Genomic DNA, 26,125 nt, shown 5'->3' with positions numbered 1-26,125 from the left:
CTTACATATATCAGTCACTTAATTTGAAGACAAGTAGACTTCTACCAACTTAAGTTATATTTTGGCCTACCAAAAATATCTATAATATCCATATATTTACATGACTTTTCTAGCATGTATCTCGTTTGGAAAATGTATAATCGTTTAATTCAATTTATTCTCCTTTTATCTAAATACTTGTATTCAACCATACAATTCTTACATTAATGTCCTAAATACATGAGTTAATTAAATTCAGATATCATACAAATCATGAACTCTTTTCTTTCCCAGGAGAAGATCCACATATTTCAACAAACTTTTGAATACGATATTATTTGTAGGCTCACAATCAACAAACGATGGTACTAAATAAAAAGTAAGAGATGTAACATTTTATACAAGTATAAGAAGACATAATAAATTTGAAAAATAAAATAACAAAACATACAGTGCTGAAATAAATAGTATAATTGTATATGAGCATGTGAAAATTGGTTGTTGATAACAAAAAGTCACGTGCAAGCTTATTTACATTTACAACAAGGAGGTGAGACTACTCTCTTTGTCTCATGGAAAAAGAGGGTGGTGAATGGTGATAGTTGATATGTAAGAACAGGGGAAAAACGTCCACACAAGTGACATAAACACAACATAATTAAAATGTGCAAGTTGCTAATCCAGCCAAATTGTATAGTTATACAATATTTTGGTTGTAGTATTTTCGAGGCATTAACTTTGGTCATGCTTTATGCTAGCTAGAGTTCCTTGAATGGGCTACTGCAGTTGTAACCTGATCATGAGTGATGAGTTTCAATCAACACATGCATTTAAATATTGTTTGAGTTATCTATACATATAGAATTTCAGAGAATATTACCCCAAACTAATTTCGCATTCTTGTACTGCTCTATTGACATTTAGTTGTAATGGAACACTACTTGATTCCTTTTCTAAAGTATGTACACTGCAACTTCCTTCTTCAAATTTTATCTTGTCAGTTTCTCCATAAACCTGATCAGAAAAAAACAATTATTTTAATTTGTCCTTTCACACAATCCTAATATGAATGAAGTAGAAAAGGCATCTTTAATTTGTTTTCTAATATAGTAGTACCTTGTTATGAAGTTGTCTATTTTCTTGGTGGATGAGAGTTACCTTGTTAGACAATTCCACATTTTCATGACCAATAACAGCACTCTGCAAATTAAAGTATTGCAGGAGTGCTTAGTATTTACAAATATATATCAATTTTTTTTTTGGGATTGGAGTACTAATTAATATCGATTGCAAATTAACCTTTCGATTTAATTCTTCTATCTCATCAGTTAACATATTTTCCTGCACAAGTGTGATCGTTGAATCTTGATGTTAAATAAGGCATAATACATCTCATCGATATTTATGTATTATGCAGTTAAATTGGATACTCACCTTCTTAATGCGGATATTCTTCAAACTCATCTCCAGTTCATTTTCCAGATTGTGAAGATCGCTTATTCTCATGCCACAAAGTTCTCCCCCCTTCAATCTCCTGCAATATTTTTCTTTGTAATGTACACATTTTGTACCTCTAATCCATCACTGCCTAATTTCTTCTTTCGTAGGTCTTTGCTCATAATCAAACACAATCAACATAATAACTACTTTTGATTTCACTTTAAGTTGACTTTTTGTCTTAAATATGCCTTTTAACTTGGTTTTAGCTCATATTTATGCTCTCCAACTTTGAATGTTCAAAGTAAGCACTTAAACTTGTATAAAGTTGAACAAATAGTCACACGAGTCCTATGTGACATTCTACATGACAATTTTCATCCTACGTGGTGTCATTTTAATATTATGTCACGTATCAACTCATGTGTCTATTTGTTAAAATTTATACAAGTTTAGGTGTATACTTGTGCGAACCCAAAGTTGGATCGTTAAAGTAGAGTACATCCTTTTCTACACAAAGGTATGATCTTTCATATAAAAATTCACCTAGTTTTTAAATGTTCTTAATATTTGTGACCACAACCAAGGTTGAATAGAATTATCTATATGCATGGTAAAAAATGGTTAGAATGTCATGTTATAATTACTATTTTCACTTATAAGAATTCCACTAAATATTTTGACATAATGTGCATATACATTAGAATAACTGCACTAAACATAACTTCGTTAGATGAGGGGGATTATGGATGCTCTTGGCAAATGTAATTTGTGAAATTACCAGTAATTTTCTTGAAGATCATCCAATTGTTGTCTCAGCCTTTCTACCTCCGTTCGCCAGAACTACAAATTAAGAAAAAATAGTTGTTCACTATTTTTATTAACAATATTATTGAGTGAAGCATTTTTTTAATCTTATTTATAAATATTTTTTTGTTAAATTGATTAGAAGTAGTTCACTTATGTCCACCCATGTTTGACTATATTTATCTTTCTTAATATACATTCCTTGTTGCTAGTTCTACAATTATGTTAATTGTTACCTTGGAATAGTGTTTACACTTACCAAAATAGCTATTGTTGACTTACTAACACAATTAGCCTATAATTATAACATACTAACATAATTATTCAAAATGACATTATGATTAAGTTAAGTTATGCAACTTTAATGTATTTCTGTCAATTGTCTTCTGTTAAGATTGGACATGTGGATAATGAAATTTTATTGAATTTAAATTTGTAGAATATAAAGATTATATTAAATTTAAAATATATTAGTCTAGATAAATATGAATTAATATAATTAAATAAATTATTTAAGTCCAATCAATATAAATTCAATCAAAGTCCAATTTCATTCGTCTAGCCCATTAAAGTCATCTTATCCTAGAGGTCTAGTTTGATGTCACGTGTCAAATGGTGCGGTATGCCAAGTAAATTGAAGGAGCCAATAGGATCATATTGTATATCAAAATGACATAGCATATTGCCTAATCAAATCAAATGTCAATGAATATACACCATATGAACAAGTGACATGTTCTGACCAATCAAATGTCACCATATATATCAACTTCAATCTGATTGGTCGAAAAGAATTTATCCTCATCACAACTCTTCTATTCCACAACTATAAAATGAGTCTTCATAATCTGAAAAAGACACTAGAATTCTAACAATAAGCCAAAGAGAGCTCATGGATCAAATACCATAATTTCACTACAAGCTACAAACATTCATGCACTCAAGTATTTCTCTACTAGTTCTAGAGATCAAGACAAAGATTCAACATCAAGATCAAACACCCTTGAATTCAATCACAAGTCAAGATCAAGACCATTAGATTAAGAATCAAGCTTCAATTCCTTAAATTCAAGTACAAGTTAAGATCAAGTTCATCAAAATATAGTATCAAGATAAAAATCCTTTGTATTGGGATTTAGCAAATTTTGATGATTGACAAAGAAAGATGAAACACGTCAGTCAACATGGTCCATAGGTACACTGTCATGAGCAGTTGAACTCTAGAAAGCTTTCAAAACAAATAAAGACAAGAGTGCAGAAATAAAGAAATGGATAATGTTAATTTTGTGATAAAATGCAAGGAATCAAACTAGTGATGAATTGAAGAAAAACAATCAATGAGTTTGATTTGAAGAAGGAGTCTGAAGAGGCAAGGAGTCTTACTTGAAGAAGGAGTCTCACTTGAAGTAGAACTCTTCAAGTTACTGCTGAATTGAAGAGTTGTATTTCGACTACAATACAAAAGAATCAATGAATATGATTTGAAGAAGGAGTCTAAAGAAGCAAGGAGTTTGAATTGAAGAAGGAGTCTTACTTGAAGTAGAATTCTAAGTCAAGAGAGTTCAAGTCAATGAAGCGTTTGAAGTGAACAATAACTCTATGAAGAATTGTTCTTAAATAGAGGCAAAGTCATCTAGAGTACTTGTGCACTTATAGAGCAAAAAGAGCAATTGAAAAATTGACTTCACAAGTGTGACCAGCGAACTGAAGGAACACATCGAAGAACCTGGTCCTTTTTTCCAGAGTTTATGTGCTAGGAGTTTTTCTTTGTTATTGAGTCTTGAAATACTCTTAGTTCAGTGAGTTATAAACTGAATTAGGAGTGTTGTCTTCAGGTTGTGATAACTCAAAGAATTGGGAACACATACCTTAGGATGTTTGTGTTGAAGTTTAGGATTTAGAGTTAATTCTTAGGATTACAAGAGTTGTAATCTGAATTCATAACTTCAAGGTTAGGAATTAGAGTTAGTTCATAGGATTGCAAGAGTTGTAATCTAAATCCATAATTAACTTGAAGTTAAGGAATTAGAGTTAATTCCGTAGGTTGCAAAGTTTGTAATCTATTTTTTGTGGAGACTCAGTGATTTAGTGAAGTTGGAGTTAAATCTTATAGGGGTACAGGTCGTGATTTTTTACACCTTTTGAGCCAGGTGTTTTCAACGTAAAATACTGTGTTATTGCTTACTGTTCTTACTGCTTTGTTGGAACACGTTAGGCAACCTATTTCACACTTGGGTGAAAAGTTAAAATCAGTAAACTACTAGGTCGTGCAAAATAACAATTTGAATTTATATTGAGAAAGAAGAATTAAAGGATTCCATTGAGATTGTAGAATCACTATATTTTAAAATCAAATACTATGATTATTGCAATATTTTTCAATCTTAATTATTATTATTTTTCGACGCAAATTTTACTATCTACATGACCCTTCTTAGTCAAGTCCTATCTAGATCCGTAAAGAGCAACATTAGTACAAAATTACCTTGGCTTCTATTGAGGGTGTCAACAAGCGATGGTGTTCCTTTTCTTCATTATATCTTTGAAATATTGATTCCATGCTAAAAAGAACAAGCTAAAACATTAGTCAAATGTACATGTATAACTCTTGCCATGTATTTGATTTTCTTGAATACACAATGCCAAGATAGACGAAATGCAAAAACATATGCTATTTGGTGAGGAGATTAAGAAAATTATATCTTGTGGAGACATTAATAAGAACTTCAAGATTATACACTAAAGTTGATATGTAGTTTCAAAGACTATGTTAAAGTTTAGACCATTTTACAAAGGAAGACTAGTTTTTTGTCACCTCCTGAATAGGAGAGAGGAAAAGCTTGTTAAAGCCTATAAGCTTATATTGGTGGGGTTGTTCTCACATGAAAAATCTTCAATCGAAAAAATTCTGCATGATTTTACAACTAGGTATCTGCTACAAATTAAGAATGGTGAAAGCAGGCATTACAATTGGAAAACACATATTCATTTATTTATTCCATAATAAAAGAAGATTGTTAGAACATATATTTATGAAGAAAGCTACTAATTAAGGGCTATTTTATATTCAGGACAATATGCTTCAACAGAAAGTCAACATATAATGGAATGAAGAGGGAGATTCTTGCACAAACTGCTTCTTCAGCTCCATTAAACAGAAAAGAAGCGGCAATGCATTATTTCAATAACCTATTCATTGAAAAAAAGAAAGAAAATTCCTAATTTTGGAGTTCTCAAGCACATAGATAGAGAACCTTCTAGATTTGCACAATTTAGACCTATAAGCTTATCTAATAAGATTATTTCTAAGATCTTGGCTATTAGACTGAATAGTTTACTTCCTAAGTTATTATCCGATAGTCAATTGATGAGTGGTAGATTTGCACTCAATTAAGATCTATTTAACTCAATAATCAGTATCCACGATACCTAAATTTGCCATATTCTAATGATTTGCAACAATGAAGGTAAATGGACAAGGCAAGGATTGATGTTTCAAACAATAGCCAAAAATGTAAAGAAAAGTGCAAACTACACATTGTTGATCGCCTAACAAGAAGGGCGATTGATTTAAGTGTTATCATCAATCAAAGTTCATAAATGATAATATCTTACTAACCGAAGAGATCATTCATGGTATTAATTAACAAAGGTAATAAGCCTAATCTTGTTTTCAAATTAGATATGAAAAAAAACTTATGATAGAGTTTGTTGGTTCTGCACAATCTTCTTTCTTAGAATATTTGGTTTCTTTAAAATCTTTACTGACTTTACGTGGAGATTACTATCGGACGTTTGGTACTCTGTCAGCATTAATGAGGAAAGAAGACATTTCTCTAACTCTACCAAAGGGTTAAAACAAGGTGATCCCTTATCCCCTTCTCTCTTTATTTTAGCTACTGAATTATTATCTAAACTGCTCAACAAGTTAAATGACAGGGACAGATTTATAGCCTATGTTTATGATATCGTATACTTCACTTCATGGAAAAATTACTCCCTTAATACATTGTGAAGGAAATTGAAGAAATATGAAGAGGTGTTAGGGTAGAAAGTTAACAAGGACAAAATCCTGTTCATTACATCATCACAGGCCTTCCGATGGTACTCATAATAGAATCAAAAGAAGAACAAGCTTCAGGGCAAGTATTTTTCCTTTCATATATTCTTGGTTGTCCCATTTATGAAACATAGATAAGATCGGAGAAACTGTTCCTAATAACTTGTTCAACATCATTAAAAAAGTCCCATTTTTAACTTGAACATCGCATATACATGCATATGGACTATAGAATATCAACAATGCTGATGCGTTCACTTTCTTTTCTACAAGAGAACTCACTAGACAAAAGAAGAACATGAATGTTACCTACAAGAATCTGTGGAACGGAGTCCCCTTCAAAATCTATTTCCTTAATTGGAGGATCCTTAAAATGAAGTTACCTTTAGATGACACCTTATCCAGCTTTGGACAACATGTAGTATCTAGATGCAATTGTTGTGTTTCTTCTCATTCTGAGACTATATACCATGTATTTGCTGAAGGTGAGATAGCCAATAGAGTTTGGAACTATTATGCTAACCATTTGTCAGTGAAAAATCTAAGTAACACAGAGATAAATTTTATGAAATTGGTGGGCACATGATAGCAAAAATGCACTATAAAGATCCATTTGTTGCATTTTACCATTGTTTATCAACTAGGAATTGTGGAAGAGTAGAGGAGCAAGAAGGTATGGGCAAAACTCTTACTCTATAAACAAAGTCATTAACTTGATAAATTTTCAGATTAATATGTTGCTTTACAAACACTTTAAACAAATTGATCTTCACTAGTATTTGTGCTCTTGCATATAATTACAACTCTCTTATAACCATCAATACAGACTAATGGAATAGGCCTCAAATTCATCAATACAAGCTCAACACATACGGAAGCTCTCTGTGTAGTTTGAAGAAACCCAGCGCAGGAGGGATTGAGGAAAAAATGATCTTATCATACTCTGAAGCTCTCAAATATTGCAGCAATAACGACGGAGAAATTAAAGGTGCACTGATTGGTTTGAGATATAGCTCCAATCTGGGACTAAAAAATCATAAGTTAGAGATGGATTCTAAGGTCATAGTTGATATGATCAAAGGTAGCAACAAAACATCTTGGAAGTTTGAGAAGACTATCAAAGACATTTAATATTGCCTTAGAAGAACTGGTGGATACGTTCAACACATCTACAGAGAATCTAACAGTGTTGCAAATTTATGTCCAAACAAGGATCTAGTATGGTCTAACTGGTGTCTTCCAAGAGTATAACAATCTTCCAAAGAATTCTATTGAATTATATAGGATGGACAAATGTTATATGGACAATTTTAGGATTGGAAAAAAAGAAAGAAGGCATTATTTAACTCGGATGGAACAAATGATAAATCTGTTAGCCTGACAACATATTCAACATTATTTGAGAGCTTACTAGATAAGTGGCAACCCCTCATCTAGCAGGAATGGCATGTCATTCTAGGCTGGGTAGTTCTTATGGGATTACCCTTTTTGTAACTTTGGTTATAACTATTATATAAATTTATTTATTTTTAAAAGAAGGAAAATCTCATATGTAGAAGAATCTGAACAAATCAAGTTATAAATGGAGGAGGATAGGACATAAAATAAAAATACAAGAAACTCTAGCATATATATATAGGTTGTGAAGCTCAATCAGAGGTCAAGACCATGGTCTGGCAGAGCAAGAATATCAAACTCTTATTATTGAATTCTCCTTGTTTGCACGTAATAGCTCATTCTCTATATTGTTTATGATCTTGATATATTAGGATAAGGAAAATATGATGCAAAGATATTAAAGAGAGCAAGGATACATCGACTCTCTTGAATTTCATGTCATAATATATATATACCCGGACTGAGCACTTGACTGTAATGGAAATAGTTATGGATCACGTTATTTTATGTGAGGAACATACATGTAATAAAGTGGCTAGAAATTGATGTACCGCTGACGGCACATCTAATGCTTTTACTAAGGATGTTTGTGAGAACTTAAGTAATAAACAGTGTCATTTTGATAGTTTACGCTATGATAGTCAGGACAAGTGTGAAAACAGAAAGAAGAGTGAAATGGAGCTAAGTGCCAGAAGAGCCGCCCTGACAGCAGCACTGACGGGTCGTCATCCTTGTGACTGACTGCTAGTTGCCTGGTCAACCATGCAGGAAACCCAGGGTCTCAGTCAACTTTGACGATTACTTCGACGAGCTGTCAACCTTGTGATGAGTCGTCATCACTGCGTCAAATCAACATAAGTTAGGCTTAAGTTGCAGAGTTTATTGATGGCCACTAAGACAGACCGTTACTTCTATGACGGGCCATCACAACCTTCGTCAAATGTACCTAGGGAACTGCACTTTTTATTTTTAAAATTGAATTTTTTGGGAACAATAAATACATTTTATAGGGTTTTTATTTGATCATCGTGTTTTTGAGAGATTATTTGTTTTTATCATTGAAGAAGATACTATTCTTGAAAAGTTTTGAAAGAGATTTTGGAGAGTTTATTGAAATCATTATCGTCAATTGTTTTCATCTCTTGTAAGTTTCTACTTTTCTTGAATGAATACAATTATTGTTTTTATTTCATTTAGAATGAGCAGCTAAACTCCACAACCAAGGGTTGTGGGATCCATGACGACTTAACCTAAAGCAAGGGGATTTATGGACTAAAATTTGCACTGTAAACGTATCTCGTTCGCTCTTTTGCTTAAATCGATTTCTAATGGTTGCAAACATTAGGACATGATCTAGGTTTGACTAGTTTGAGTAAAATAGTGTAAAACTTGGGAAAAGAGTTGATGAAAAAATTCAGGGATTTAAGCCCGTCTAACAGTAATGTTGTAGCAATATTAGCTACTTGAGTCACTATCATCAAATTGAGATAAACACTTTTAGTTTGAGAGAACGAACGTGATATGCAGTTGATGTGGTTGAGAAACTATTAACTGTTGTTGAGGTTGATATACCAGTTTATTACACGGTGGAGAATCTAGGTCTATAATTTACCCAAAAAATTGGTTAGAAAGTCATGTTGAACACAATCCTGGTTAATTCTCCATAATTATCTTAAATCAAGAGTTATTGTTAAGCGTTACATTTTACGAATCGAATTACAACTAAATCCCAAAATTTCCCCCATTTCCCATTTTATTTCAGAAATAAGTACCTAATAGTCAAATAACCGCATACGACTTAGTTCTCACCTTATTCCCTGCGAGATTCAACCCCAACCTTGTTGGTTCTATAATTGACAACAACCACTTTATACTTCTTAATTGAAGTGTACATTTGGGTGTATGAAATTTTGTCGCCTCTGCCTAAGAATACAGTTAAAATTAAGTCAACTATGTGTTATTTCACTCTTAGTCTTATTTCTCTAGGTTCTCTACAGGTGACACATGTGACTCAGGTAGTGTATACCAAACACCAGAAGTAAGAGAATACCTTTAATTCCTTACGATTTTGAGCTTGCAAGGTCTATTAGAAAAATGGTTAATGCTTAGGAAATTGAAGCACAAAGGTAGAGAATGAGACTGGATGCTGAGGGCCAAGCTAGGGGTGACACCAATAATTAAAAAGACCCGAATAGCGTGGCCATTGAGGATAAAGAAGAGGAAGAGTTGGCACCTCAGTAACAACCACTAGCCCCAAGGAGAAAGGGCCAACAACAAATACATATAGTTGTTGATGATAAAGATTCATACTTGGATGGGGCTGAAGCTACTGGAGCTATAGTGCTCCCACCATTGCCGCCGGGAGTGATATTCACCATCATCAGCACTATGATTTAGTTATTGAATATGAAGGGGTTGTTTAGAGGTATAGCCGGTGAGGATGCAAATCAACACTTCATGAATTTTATAGCAACTTGCAAGTCAGCTGAGATTCCTGGGGTAAGTCAAACTGCAATGAGACTGAAGTTGTTTCTATTATCCTTAACCAGAGAAGCAACAAACTGTTTGAATAAGTTACCACTTGACTCAATCACAACTTGGGTAAAGTTAAGAGAAGCTTTCATGGAAAGATTTTTCCCAGAAGCAAAAGAGGTGCAATTAAAAGATGAAATGGGCGCCCACAAGCACCTACCAGGAAACGCATTGCATGACACATGGTGGAGGTTTGGCCAAAAGCTAAAGAAATTCCCAAACCATAACTTCACAGACATGCATTTGAGGCAGGTATTCTGTAGATCGCTGAATTTTGTGACTAAGCCTGTGGTTGATGCAATTTATGGAGGATCTTTCATGAATAAGACTTTTCTAGAAGCCGCAATTATTCTTGATGAGATTTTGAAAAATAACATAGCCTGGCACACCAGAGATGCAGAGATTGGTGATCTTGGGTTCACATTTGAGCTTTCGGCAGAGCATCAAAAGAAAGAGGACGAGCGTAACCAAGACATGGACCATATGAAAACTCTGGTGAATTTGCTCACGAAATATCTACTAGCAGCTAGTCAAGAGAAGGTGAATGCACTAGGTGTTGCAGGTAGGTATGAAGACCAGGAGTTTGATTATGATGAGGAAGCCAAGTATCTAAAACCAGAGAGGTTTTCAGAATTATAACTCATGCAACCAAGGTTATTATTCTAGAAATCAAGGTAGGAACTATTATAGAGATGGTCAATATGACAGATCCAGAAACAGGGACAAAGGTAGTTGTCAAAAAAAGGATGATTCAAAAATGACTATAATGGGTCTAGTAGCTCTAGGGTGGAATCCACATATGATGGGGTAAAAGAGTTGATGGGTGATTTTTCCAATATCAGTCAGCTGGTAGATTCACACACAACTTCCATAAAGCACCAAGATCATCAAATGGGGCAGCTCTCAACTTCATTGAATAGAGAAAGAATGGAACACTACCAAGCGATACATACAGAACCCAAAGTAGGATGGGCAATGCATAACTATCACTACTAGGAGTGGTAAGTCACTTATGGGATCAGTACATGCAAGTATTGAGTAGAAGAAAAAGGTTGAAACTGATGATGATGATATAGCAGAAAATGATGTAGATGAAGGAGGTTTGGTAGAGACTAAAGTATCTGAAGAGGTAGAAGTTATGCCAGACATTGTTGAAGAGACAAGGATAATTGAGGATCCTACAGTAGAGGTATCACAACCTTTACATCCAATTCTCAAACCGCAAAGGCTTAAAAAGAAAGATGAAGATGGTAAGTTCTTGAAATTTATTAAAATGCTTCGTCAGCTTTCAGTGAACATTCCATTGTTAGAAGCTTTGGAGCAGATGTCAGGTTATTCCAAGTTGATGAAGGTTTTAGTGACAAAGACGATAGTAGTGAGTTTTGAGCACACAAATAACTTGCACCATTGTAGTGCCATCGCTACTAGGTATCTGGTATAAAAGAAAGAAGATCCAGGTGCGTTTACCATACCTTGCACAATTGGTGTATTTGATTTTGCAAAAGCTTTGTGTGATCTCGGGGCCAGCATCAACCTCATGCCTCTAACAATATACAAGTAATTGGGTCTGGGAGCTCCTAAACCTACAACAATGAGACTGATGATGGCTGATAGGTCAGTGAAAAGACCCATGGGTATTCTATGTGATGTGGTGGTGAAGGTGGAGAGTTTTATTTTCCCTGTTGATTTTGTAATTTTAGATTGTGATGTTGATTTTGAGGTTCCCATAATTTTGGGAATGCCATTTTTGGCCACAGGTAGAGCACTGGTTAATGTGGAAAATGATCAATTGATGTTCAGGTTAAACAATGAAGAGGTGAAATTTAAGGTGTGCAAATCTATGAAACAACCACAAGATATAAGTGTGGTGTCTGCAATAGATGTGGCTTATGACGGGGTCATTGAAGCGTCCATTACGGAAAGGTTCACAGTTGAAACATTAGTTGCGGTAATTATGAATTTTGATAATCTATTCAGAGAAAACTACGTGGAGACAGTAGATGTCTTGCAGGGCATGGGATCACATCCTTATGCTCCTAAGAAGTTGGATCTAGATCTAAAAAATAGGCTTGACTCCCCAGTAAAACGATTCATTGAGGAGCCACCTGCACTTGAGTTGAAAGAATTACATGGCCATCTGAGATATGTATTTCTTAGTGAAAGTAACACTTTACTTGTTATTGTGGCTACAGATTTGACTAATAAGCAAGTGAAAGAACTTGTGAAAGTGCTAAAGAGGTACAAAAGGGCAATTGGTTGGACCATTGTTGATATCATTGGCATATCACCTAGTATTGGTACTCATAAAATCCAGTTGGAAGAGGATTGCAGCCAGAGCATAGAGCACCAAAGGCGATTGAACCTACTTATGCAAGAGGTTGTGAAAAAAGAGATTATCAAATAGTTGGATGCAGGTGTGGTATATCCCATTTCTAATAGTCATTGGGTCAGCTCAGTGCAGTATGTACCTAAGAAGGGCGGAATAACGGTAGTAGCAAATGCTAAGAATGAGTTGATCCCAAAAAAACCAGTCACTGGATGATGAGTTTGTGTGGACTACCAAAAGTTTAACAAATAGACCTTGAAAGACCATTTTCTAATGCCTTTCATGGACCAGATGTTAGACAGATTAGCAGGAAGTGGCTGGTATTGCTTCTTGGTTAGGTACTGTGGTTACAACCAAATTTCTATTGCTCTTGAAGATTAGGAGAAAACCACCTTTACATGCCCATATGGTACCTTCGCATTCAAATGCATGCCATTTGGATTGTGGAATGTTTCTGCTACATTCCAGAGGTGCATGATGACCATCTTCTCGGACATGGTTGAAAATACCTTGGAGGTATTTATGGATGACTACTATGTGGTAGGTGATACTTTTGATGATTGTTTGTTAAATCTTAGCAGGGGCTTCCAAAGATGGGAAGAGGCAAACCTGGTTCTTAACTAGAAAAGTGCAACTTCATGGTCAAAGAAGGAATAGTGCTGGGCCATAAGATTTCTGAGAAAGTTTTTGAGGTGGATAGGGAAAATTTGAGGTCATTGAGAAGCTGCCTCCACCTATTTCTGTGAAAGGCATTTGTAGCTTCTTGGGGCATGCAAGTTTCTATCGAAGTTTTATCAAGGACTTCTCTAAGATTGCACACCCTTTGTGTAAGCTATTAGAGAAGGAAATCAAGTTCACATTTGATGAGGCATGTATGAAAATGTTTGAATGCCTGAAGGAGAAGCTAATTTCAGTTCCAACTATTATTGCCCAGATAGGTCTGAGTTATTTGAGGTAATTTGTGATGTTAATGGTGTTGCATTGAGAGTTGTGCTGGGTCAAAAGAAAGATAAGATCGTTTACCCAATATACTATGAAAATATGGCACTAAATGGAGCTCAGAAGAATTATATTGTCACCAAACAAGAGTTGCTGACAATTGTGTATGCCTTTGAGAAATTCAGAGCGTGCCTTTTGGGAACAAAAGTGATAGTGCACACAAGCAACTCAACATTGATATAACTAATGACAAAGAAAGATGCAAAGCCAAGGCTAATTAGATGGGTACTTTTGCTACATCAATTTGACTTTGAGGTTGAAGGTCGAGGGGGTTGTGAAAACCAAGTAGCAGATCACTTATCTCGTTAGAAGCAGAAAAGAAAGAGGAAGCGGAACTTGAAATTGATGATTCATTCCTAGATGAGCAGGTATTTGCCACTACTCTTGATCTTCTTCCTTGGTTTGCTGACTATGCAAATTATCTTGTTAGTATTTTGATGCCTAAGGATCTGATGTTTCAATAAATGAAGAAGTTCTTGTATGATGTGGGAAAATACTTTTGGGGTGAATCCTACTTGTAAAGGGTATGTGATGATAATGTAATCAGGCGATGTGTGCCTGTATCTGAAATGTTGAATATCCTTGAAGCATGTCACTCTTCCCCAGTTAGTGGGAACCATAGAGGAGTTTCACATGTCATAAAGTGTTGCAAAGTGGTTATTACTAGCCCACTATTCATCAAGATGCATTTGATCTGGTGAAAGGTCATGATAAGTGTCAAAGGTAAGGGGCTATATCTAGACATCATGAGTTGCCTATAACTCATATCTTAGAAGTGGAGTTGTTTGATGTATGGGGCATCGATTTTATGGGGCTGCTTGTGAGTTCTTATTGTCAGAAATATATCATGGTGGTTGTTGGCTATGTATCCAAATGGGTAGAAGCTGTTGCATTGGCAAATGATGATGGTGAGAGTGTGGCTGGTTTCTTAAAGAATAATATTTTCTCTAGGTTTGGCACATCTAGGGTAATTAGTAGTGATGGTGGTTTGCATTTATTTAACAAAGTGTTTATCACACTACTAGCTAAATACGGTGTGAAGCATCAAAAGTGGCAACCCCATACCATTCACAATCGAGTGGGCAAGTAGAGGTATCAAATTGAGAAATAAAGTCCATACTGGAAAATAATGTAAATGCCAACAAGACTGACTGGGAAAGAAAGTTAGATGATGCACTATGGGCATACCAGACACATTTCAAGACATCCATTGGCACATCATATCAATTATTGTTTGGAATGACATGACATCTACATGTAGAATTAGAGCATAAGGCCTTATGGGCGCTAAAGAAATTCAATATGAGTTAGAGTGAAGCAACTAATATGAGGTTGGAGCATATAAATGAAATGGATGAGTTTTGACTAAGAACCTATGAGAGGTCTGCTCTCTACAAAGAAAGGATGAAGTTGTACCATGACAAGTACATTGAGGGAAGAAATTTCAGTCCCGGAGACTTAGTGCTACTGTTCAACTCCAGGCTCTGGCTGTTTCCAGGTAAATTGAGGTCCAACTAGTCAGGACCATTTAAAGTTGCACAGGTAATTCAATATGGAGCTCTAGAGCTTGAAAATGAAAAAGGTGAGTGATTCAAAGTGAATGGCCAGAGGGTGAAGCACTACATTGGAGTTCTCTGGTGGAGGTAATAAAAGTGGTATATCTTGATGAAGTTTGAGTAATCAAGGTATTTGAATCATGATGCGATGTTAAATCAGGAACTATTTGGAAGACAACCAAAAATCTTGTATAAAATATGTAATATAGTAAGTTTAGTATTTGGTTGATGTATTAATAGGGTGTTAAGTGTGCAGGACCAAGATTCAAGAATCAGTTTAAGTGTAGGTCTGACGAACTGTCTAATGGACCATCAAGGCACTGACGGGCCATCGGTTCCACCTTTAGATGCACAGTGTGAATTGCACTACCAACTATTGTTGATGGAAGGGGTTGACGGACCGTCACAACCCTGACCGGCCATAAACCTCGTGACTTAAACCCCAGGTGTGTTTTCAAAAATCTACCGAACTAAACCTGACCCACTTTCTTCCTACCCGACCCAACCTTACCTGACCCATACCCCTTCATTTAAATTGGGGGAATTTCAATTCCCCCATATCAATTACAAAACCCAAAGAGCCGCAAAACCCTCTCCCTTCCCACAATCCCTCTCTCTTCTCTCCATGTTCATTTCCCTTTGCTCCATCTCCAAGCACCTATATAAATCTATCACTCCCTCTCCCACAACTAAGACATAAGAAATAAAATCCAACCCTAGTATTGAAGCTCAAAAGAGCAGTTCCAAAAAGGAGGCACACCCATATTTCATTGTTTTTCCATTCTCAATTCGTTCTCCAGCTCAAGGTATTTCATTCACTTCTTTGATTGATTTCATTGTCATACGAGTAAGTCACTTAAATTATATATGTAGTTGATCTCTGAATGTATTCATTATTGTGTGTGATTGGGTCTGTGATAAATGGGTGGAATTCATAGGTTTGTGTATAATTGATGATTTTGATGGGTCTGTACTTACATTGTGGGGAATTCTAATATAGGTGGATTGATTGGCATTGGTCTTGTTGCATTTCTGCACAACTCTATTTTGTATATAACTAAAAAGAAAAACAATATAAAAAACACATATATTGAAAATAACAAATTTGCTTTGTTTTAAGGGTTACATAACGATTCCCAATGATGGATTGAGTGAATACATTCTTAAGGGAAATCATCATTATTGTATTATTATTGTCCTAATGCACTGGGGAAGTCTGAGTACCCGCTAGTGCGATACTTGGTTGGATTAGGATGAAATTTGAATAACCCTTGGTATGCTAAATTGGTGTGGGTGTTTCGTTACATTATGAGATTTTGGTAACCTTAATATTAGAGTGAAACACCAACAAAAAGATGACATACTACTTGTGAAGCTATGTATGACATGCCGTCGCCTTAGTGATGACCCGTCAAAGGCACCGTCACAAGAGTATTTCACAGTAAAATTAATAAAATTAAGCTGACAAATTACATGATGGCCCGTTACACTTTTCACAGTTCGTCAACCTTGATAGTCAATTGTGCAGGAAATTGTCAAAACTTGCTGAATAATCTGACGATGGGTATAACAGACCATCACAGACATAAGGAGCCGTCAACCCTAAACATCACAAGTGCAGGTTCAACTGTACTTTTCCAGTCATTGTTAACGGAGGGGTCTGACAGACCGTCACACCCATGATGGGCTGTTAACCTCAGAGTCATTAGATCAGTCACTTGCATATGGAACTTATTTGCTTAGATATTCTTCACGCGAGTGTACTAACTTGTTTTTCAATAGGTACAAATCCCTCCAAAGCTAAACCCGACTAGAGGGGGAGCCCCAAAGTGAGTAACCCGTCAAATTCATGATGAACCCTCTAAGTCGAAGCAGGAAGTTGACCTTGATCCTTCTCGACCTAGGACCCAGGCTACTACACGCATGCAAGAGGATTTCCCAGTCTGAAGAGGGGGACATATCATACACAGGCTCTAGCTTTGACTCTTCTAAATATTCCAGTGAAACCCCTACACCACCTAATGTCGAGGCTCATATTGACACCCCGAAACTAGTTCATGGGGGTCATTAAGACAAAGAATGTCAGTTTTTGGGATGGAATGAGATGGACAGTTCCAGGGGTGAAAAAGTTATACATTGAGGGTCTTACACTGAATGTCTGAGAAAACCATCAAAAAAGTATAGAGGATGAGCTACGAGTCATTGCATCAGATCTATTTGAATACCTAGAGATTGAGCGTAAATTCAAGAAGTAGAAGCTTGATTAGATGTCCATAGAGCCAGGCGATTACTATTTGGCCATGGTGAGAGAGTTTTATGGAAATTATGTCATATTACTGGAGAAGGGAAAAAAGTACACCACTCAAGGGAAGCTAGTGCACCTGAATGAGATCATACTCAGAGATGTGCCCACAAACATTTCACCAAAGACTATCAACCAGTTCTTGTTTGTCCCGGATTACTTTTCTCTTCAATGGACTATGGAATATGATCAAGGGATGAGAGACAGACTACACCAGAGCCCGTGGTTTGCACAGGTCATGACAAATGGTTAATCTCTATGGTTGACATAGTTTATGGAGTGCATTCAAAAAGCCTCGCTCATATTTCCTACCAAGTTTTGGTGGGGGGTCGTCTAACATAGATTGTTACCTATTGGGGTGACGACACTCTTTTTTAGGATAAGGCACTCTGGGAAGCGGCATTGATGTTAGATTTTTATGTTGATTTTGGTCGCGTTATTACTGATGAGATCCCAACATGAGTTTCAAGACCCACCACCTCTTTACCTTTCCCATGCCTGGTGACTGGATTCTGCAAAGCTGTTGGGATACCTATTTTGGTTGACATGGATGAGGAGAAACATGCCATAAAGAAGTTTGATCTGTAGAAGATGAAGGATGACTTCAAGCATGAGTTGTGGGCAGAAAGAGTTGAGACCCAGTCTTTGGGCCGAAAGAGAGGCCTGGGACTATGCCTTCACCTACTAATAGGCCAGTGCCAACCTCTAGCTCTTACATGGCTAGCCAAACACATGCCATATCCGACACTCCAGCACCTCAGGGTGACGCTATGTATACCACTTCTTCACCGTAGGTATCACCTTATGCATTTATGCCTGCAAACTTTGTACGGCTAGCAAAATGGGCGGATAAACATGAAAAGAAGCAGAAACTACTTGCGGAATAGATTGACCCATTTGTTGATAGGGAGATTGCAAAGGCCATACAACCATGTTCTAAAGTACATGCCCGGATGGATGCCATGAAGGCTCGTACAAATGATATATTGAAGGAGCTTTCATTTCCTAATTTGGCAATGATGGTCTCTGAGTTGGCCTAGATTAGAGCAAATGTGACCCTGCTGCAAGGACGCCCTATTGATCCAGTCCCGACCCCAGATAGTAAGGAGTTAGAAGGTGATGAAAAACCCTTCTTGTAGTTGATTGGAGAAGTCCCTAGAGATGGAGGAAGAGGCCCATAGAGGTTGATGAAGAGGAGGCACCCTGAGATCAGAACAGGCATAGAGATGAAGAGCACCTGTGGAGGGACACATCAATTGCGGTACGACAATCCCTTTATGAGGTAGAGCTTTTGCGTGATGACCTTAAAGGTCGTCTTGATGGGGCATCTAGTAGCTCTTCACAGCTTGTGGTTGATGACACCCCTGTTGACCTGCCACTAATGGCACCTGCCATGGCTGATGCATCAGAGAAAGCAGAGGACACTACCCTACCATCAGACACGCAATCTGACGCTTAAAGCATCTACAGTAACCCTAACCCTATGATCACTAATTTTCATTTTGGATGCATTGAGGGCAATGCATATTCTTTTGTGGGGGTGGTATCATTTGCCTAGGGGGTTTTGCCACCGTGATTCTTTTTCCTTTTAGGCACTACTAGTAGAACCGATATGTTTAGGATTGTCAAAGTGTATGTCTTTTGTACACAAGTGTGATGTGACATGATGTATTTAGTCAGTCATGTATATATATATATATATATGTTTGCATCAAGTATGATTATAAGCATTGAAATGTATTGATGTTCTGACTCTTTAGAATCTTGGTATGACATCTGTTGAGTATGAATGAAACAACTTGAATTAGTGCATCTTATATAAAATTGACAATTGGAAGTGACAGTGCATACTAAGCCATGTGTGATTGTGGACATTTGTTTTCTATTCTTGCCTTGTATATGCATCTAGAACTTGCCTGGTTTATGTTTTCCATTGATTGAAGGACATTGGTTTAGTAAAGGATTGCAAGACGCTGTTTAAATTAGCCCACTCTTCCTATAAGACCAACCAAATGAAATAAGAACCCCGTTGATCCCAATGTTCGAACCTAAATAATAACTTGTTTGGTGCTAGCCTATTAGCCTTCCTTTTAACTTGCAAAACCTCTTCTTTGGCCCTGGTCCCTTCTTGGACATTATGCACCTTAGCTTAGGTAAAATGCCTAAGTTGAAGGTGGCTAATGTAGTGGAGATATAAGAAAATAGGTATGAATAATGATAGGTGGGTACCATGTAGAATTCGAAAAATGTGGTTTCAAAAATAGAAAAAGAGAAAGATAAAGAGAGCCACATTCAAGGTATTAGAACACTGGGTTATTAAGAGAAATAAGGATGGTTGGAAGAAGGAGAAAAGAAAAGGTGGTAATAAGTAGGGCATAGCCACTACTACCAAATGAACCCCACATTTAGCCTGAGCGTATGATAAAAGCAAAAAAAGTCCTAACGTAATCCTAGTCTAGTTGTCTGAAAAGTTAGAGGGAAGCTAATAAGGGCAAGCCTATGGATTGTGTATACATTGCTTGAATTTGTTCCTTAGTGTTAGTTTTTGTTTTATCCCTCACAAATAAGATCTTGTCATGAGAGTGATATGGATTTCTTTGTGGTAAGGGCATTAGTAATGCACTATTGATGACTAATTGTTCAATACATGTACCAAATTGCTTATTGATACCCAAATGGCAATCCTAGAATCCTTTGAGCTGTAACATTAACTGATATACATATGTATGGATGAGTACACTGCTGCGAATATTGATAGTCCATTTGGTTTTATGTTGCTTGAGGACAAGCAAATATGCTAAGTTAAGGGTGTTGATGTATCGACATTTGACGGAACATCTAATGCTTTTACTAAGGATATTTGAGATAAATTAACTAATAAGTAGTGCCATTTTGATAGTTTAACACTATGCTAGCTAGGAAAAGTGTGAAGATAGAAAGAAGAGTGAAATGAAGCTAAGTGTCATACGATCAGCCCTGACGGCAGCACTGACGGGTCGTCATCCATGTGACTGACTGTCAATTGCCTCGTTAACAATGCAGGAAACCTAGGGGTCTTGGTCAACTTTGATGATTACTTCGATGAGCTATCAACCTTGAGACGAGATGTCATCACTAGCGTCAAATCAACAAGAGTCAGGCTTAAGTTGCAGAGAGCTTATTGATGACCACTCTAACAAACCGTTACTCCTATGACAGGTCACAGGGACTTTATCAAACGTACTCGGGAACTATATTATTTATTTTTACATTTGAGTTTTCTGGGAGTTATTAATACTTTTCTTAGGGCTTTTATTTTATCATCGTGTTTTTGAGAGATTATTTTTTTTTATCATTGAAGAAGATACTGCTCTTGAAAAGTTTTGAAAGAGATTTTGGAGAGTTTATTGAAATCATTTTTGTCGATTGTTTTCATCTCTTGTAAGTTTCTACTTTTCTTGAATGAATACAATTATTGTTTTTATTTCATTTAGAATGAGCAGCTAAACTCCACAACCAAGGATTGTGGGATCCATGATGACTTAACCTAAAACAAGGAAATACATGGACTAAAATTTGCACTGTAAGCGTATATCTTGTTAACTCTTTTGTTTAATTCAATTTCTAATGGTTTCAAATATTAGGACCTCCCCTGGGTTTGACTAGTTTGAGTAAAATAGTGTAAAACTTGGGAAAAGAGTTAATGACAAAATTTGAAGACATGAACCCATCTAATAGTTAATGTTGTAGCAAGATTAGCTACTTGAGTCACTATCATCAAATTGAGATAAACACTTTTAGTTTGAGAGAATGAACGTGATATGCAGTTGATGTGGTTGAGAAACTATTAACTGTCGTTGAGGTTGATATACCAGTATATTACACGGTGGAGAATCTAGGTCTATAATTTACCCAAAAAATTGGTTAGAAAGTCATGTTGAACACAATCCTGGTTAATTCTCCATAATTATCTTAAATCAAGAGTTATTGTTAAGCGTTACTTGTTACTGATCAAATTACAACTAAATACCAAAACTTCCTCCATTTCCCATTTTGTTTAAGAAATAAGTACCTAACAGTCAAATAACCACATAAGGCTTAGTTCTCACCTTATTCCTTGTGGGATTCGACCCCAACCTTGTTGGGTTCTATATTTGCCAACGACTGCTTTATACTTCTTAATTGAAGTACTGTAAATTTGGGCATATTAGTAATATAATTTCTGATAATAAATGAGATCTGGGTCACTTAATTTACCAAAATTTTTGGTTGAAAATATAAGTACACTACCAATTAGTATTAACTAGTCCACGTGTCCATACATACCAATATGGATGTCAATTAATAATGGATACTTCTCCGACTCCTAAGTTTTGCAGTAAATTAGAAAGAGAAGAGTTAGATCTCTTATAATCTAATTGATATTGTTACATGCCCCAAGTTTGTTTCATGTTCATGCAGTCTTTATCGATTTTAGATTAAAAAAAAAGAATTAAGCCATTGGCCCTTTAGAATGACTTAAATTAATTTGGGATTTGTTCTGGTACCTTTAAGGGAGTTTTTTTTAAATGTAAACAAGGGATCATGAGCTGCGTGGTAGGGAACCCGCTTTGGGCTTATGTTGCACCTATCTCAGAAGTTTAGAAACAATAAAAATCATACACAATACACGATGGGGGGAACACCTTGGACCCCCTTGTGGCACATTGGACGGTGCACCATTCCCTCTTCGTATCTAAGGAACTTCAATTATGATTTAGTAGCTTATAGTTCAGTTAAGCAGTTTATCTTTCAGGCAGTCCAGGATCTTGTCCTAAGAGATTCATAGACACTAGTAGTTAGTTGTTTTCAGTTCAGCCATTCACATTTGATCCCAATGTTTTCATTTTTTTTAATCATAGAAGAGATTTTCAGCAGTTTAGTCCATTACTATTATTAGTCCATTACTATCATTCTCAACTTCTGCATTATTCAGCTAAACCACTAGTTAGCGCTTAGCCACCGACTACTGCAGATGTTGAGTTCAGAGGAGCTATTCCAATACTCTCTTAGGTTGTTGTAGCATAGTCTCGATGTCACGGCATAGTTTTCCATGAATGGTAATTTGCATGATTTAGTTGGCACTTGGAGGTTTCGAGAGTTTCTCTACAAGAATCCTCCTGTTTTCATAGGTCAAAGGTTAAGGAAGACCTTTTAAATATCATTGATGAGGTGAAGAAAACACTAAGGGTAATGCATGCCAGTGAAACATAGGGATTTATCTTGCCAACTATCAATTAAAGGATGTAGCAAACACTTGGTATGAACATGAGAGTTGATTTGTGGGGAAGAAGCAACTCCTATTGAATGAAATTGTTTTATGGATGCTTTACTTGATCCCTTCTTGCCTATGTAGTTTAGGGAAGCAAAGGATGAGGAGTTCATGAGTATCAAACAGGAAGAAACGAGTGTGAAAGAGTATAGCCTCAAGTTCATTCAGCTATCTCGATATACTCTCAGAGTGGTGTCGACCATGAGGGAAAGGATGAAGAGTTTGTGTCAAGAATGGAAAGATGTGTATCTAAGGAGTAAGCTGCAACCATGTTTCACATGCAAGGATATGGATATCTCCAGACTTATGGTTTATGCCCAACAGGTTAAGGTGGAAAAGTTGTGTTGGATTGAGAAAGATTTTTATGATTGATAAAAGAGGGAACACATGCAAATAACTGGTTCATCCAAAATGTCCCTAACCAAACAGGGTCCAAGTGGAATTAGGAGAAGAAGGCTTCATCCGGCGAAAGAAAGTTGAGGCGGTAGAAGGCTAAGGCGGTGGATGAAGCATAAAAGGAAATCCAAACCTACAAGGGAAGGGAAGGAGTAAAAGGTCACCCACTTCGACTCAAAGAAGGAGAGATTTAGTACAAGGGTAGGATTTTCTACAAAAAAGGTTTGCGCACTTACATAGAGAAGAGATACAATCATAACACAATCAAGTAAGAGATAGTTCATATTTCAGAGAGTTGTGATTGGAGATTTCAAGGTGCTGCAGAAACAGAGAAACAAAATTGAAGAACCTCTTCCATAGGATTGATTTTTCTAGTTAGGTAGTTTTGTTTGTTGGTTGTTGAGTTATTGTCTTTTTTATTCCATAGCTTAGGCTAGTTTTCGAGTTGGGGTAACTTGAAGACTTGGAGAATATAATCGTGGGGGTTTGTGCTTGAGATTAGGAATTAAAGTTTAGTTCATAAGATTGCAAGAACTGTAATCTAATTTTGTTTTAATTTCGGAGTTAATAGAAGTTGAGTTAAATACTACTATATTGTTGTTTTACAAGCTTTGTAGCTCCAGCTCGCAATCACAGGGGCCCACCCCGCGAGGTCAGAGTGGGCTCAGCGGTCAGCCTCCATTCGAATTATGTTAGGGCGAGCAGCCTTTAAACCAAAAAAAAAAAAAGGAGTCTCTCACTTACTTCCCCTATTTTTTTTATGCATTTCATTCTCTATTTGGCCGGCTTCTAACAAAATGAGAAAAAAGGGTCCGATCAATAGCACAACTCTTTCTTTCCCCGGTCTCCTTTCGAAGGAGAGACTTCACATTCCTAATCCAGTAGGGTCGGATGGCTTTCTTTGCCCCGGCTTGGTGAATCGCATCCGCGCACAAGGACATTCTTTGTTTGTGCGCCACTAACTAAAGAACATATAGAGCATACGTGTTCCTTAGAAGAATTGGGAGGTCTATTCTAACAAGTCCAAGTCAGCCAACAATGGGCTAGTCATCAGAGGTCTGTAATGGCAATAGGACATTGTTTCATAAGAGTTCATCTGGACCAGACTGATTGTCAGCCAGTGGACCAACACCCAAGTCTGGGAATGATAAAATATTTATATCATTAGGCTCTCAATCTCATAGCATTGTTGCAGAAGAGTTCACTTACCCAAGGAAGGGCAATGGGGGATTTAAAGGAGAATTTTTGTATATTTTTTGTTGTGATTATACAAAAGATGACAAATTAGTTATAAGAATTGAATCCACTTTTATTTGGTGGAGGCTCCCACCTAATAAACTACTCTCTCATCAGTTAATTTTTTTTTTTTATCATGATATTCATATTGATTAATCTATAATTATTAACGGGGCTTGAAAAATGATTTGAAATAAGTAGTTAATTAATGCTAAAGCTAAAATAGGAAAAAGGAGTGCTAAAATAGACAAGTAAAATCAAATATTAAATTATTATTAATACAATGAATAAATTTAGGGAAAATTGTATGAAATAACAAACTATTAATTCAAATTAAATGTTATAGCTATAGTTTATTTTAATTATAATTCGCAGCAAACATCCCTTTTTTTTGTCATCTGATTCGGTATACAATTAGTCATTTTATACATTTCATTATAAAATGTATAAAATGCGTTTGTGTTTTTATAAAGCGAGAGAAAAGTGTATATACAAATATAAATACATATATTTTCGTTCTATACACTTATAATTATACAAATACAGATCTTATTATACAAAATACAATGTATAAATGAATTTATACAAAATTGAACAATTTGTATAAAATTTGATGTTTGTAGCGAATTATACAAATCAAAAGTTCTATAGCAAATATAAAATTTGTTATGGAGCGCAATTATACAAACTATAGCTATAACATACAAATATGGTTTTTATGTTTGATATATGTGAAAGTTGCTCATAAATAAAAGTGAATGGATCGTCGGAGGAGTATATATATATGTGAAAGTTGCTCATAAATAAACCTACGATCTAAAGACTTTGGGTGCATCAACTTTAGTTGGATTTGAACCTTGGTGTCACGGGTGGTACTCTTTAGCCTTGACCAGCGGCACAAGGCACTAATATTTTCCTACTCCATATCCTAATTTCTGTGAGTTTTCCATAATAGATATACATATATATACATGACTTTTTCCGAAGTTAATGGGTGGAGGGTCCGCCTCTGGATACAACGAAAATATGATGAAATGGGTTAGTTGCAAAACTAATATATATACTTAATCGATTCAAGATTTATAGCAATATTAGTGTCTTTATTTGAACACCATGACCACATACGAACTTGGTGATTTTTTGGCAAGTCTATGATGAACATTAAAGGAAGCTCAATCAAAAAAGTATTTTTCTAGGACAGCTAGCGATGAAAAGCGTGAAAATGTTCTCCAACACATAGTGTCGTCTCAGGTGGCACTCAAATCAACGAAGATCGATTGAACAAAATGTATAGCATGAGAAGACGACTAAGATTAAAATAAGTGTTCGTAATTGAATGAATATTTTTGTTTTTACAAGGAAATAAAAGAAGATGAATTAAGAACCTGGAAGTTGAGTATTCATAGAGTCGTCCAGTATTAGAAAAGATTGTGAGTCCAACTTCAGCCTCACAAAGGATTGCTAGTTCCTTGGCTTTCTTAACTAACCCACTTTTACGTTTCGAAAACGTCACCTGTCTGCTTGCCGGATTCTCAATTCTTCTGATCACGATTTTCCCTCTTGTCATAATTTTAATTTCACCAGATGTGGTTGTTTTAGAAGCTATAGAATGAAGAGGGATTATACAGTATATGTTTAGGTACAAAACTACTTGTTTTGATAAAACCTTATATTTCAAAAGTGGTTTATGTGAGTACGTATGAGATGACTTCATAACCAAACTTAAGATATATATACGGACAAAAGAGTTGCTTAATAGTCTGCCACGTTTAATACAATAATAATATTTGAATGATGATACCTTTGT

General features: G+C 35.9%; 1 protein-coding gene across 1 annotated transcript; it reads right to left on the bottom strand.

The window, feature by feature from the left end:
• Positions 1–855: 855 nt before the first annotated feature.
• Positions 856–25,885, bottom strand: LOC125828820 (MADS-box transcription factor 23-like). Its single transcript, XM_049508146.1, has 7 exons — positions 25,704–25,885; positions 4,709–4,784; positions 2,198–2,259; positions 1,414–1,513; positions 1,279–1,320; positions 1,096–1,179; positions 856–993 (listed from the first exon to the last, which is right to left on the bottom strand). Exons 1-7 carry the CDS (start codon positions 25,883–25,885, stop codon positions 856–858), a joined length of 684 nt encoding a protein of 227 aa, XP_049364103.1.
• Between the last annotated feature and the right edge of the window lie 240 nt (positions 25,886–26,125).

The sequence above is a fragment of the Solanum verrucosum genome, unplaced genomic scaffold (assembly GCF_900185275.1).
Source record: "Solanum verrucosum unplaced genomic scaffold, falcon-dt-bn FXZP01000198.1, whole genome shotgun sequence".
Classification (NCBI taxonomy): domain Eukaryota; kingdom Viridiplantae; phylum Streptophyta; class Magnoliopsida; order Solanales; family Solanaceae; genus Solanum; species Solanum verrucosum.
This window is presented reverse-complemented; position numbering and strand designations above follow the sequence as displayed.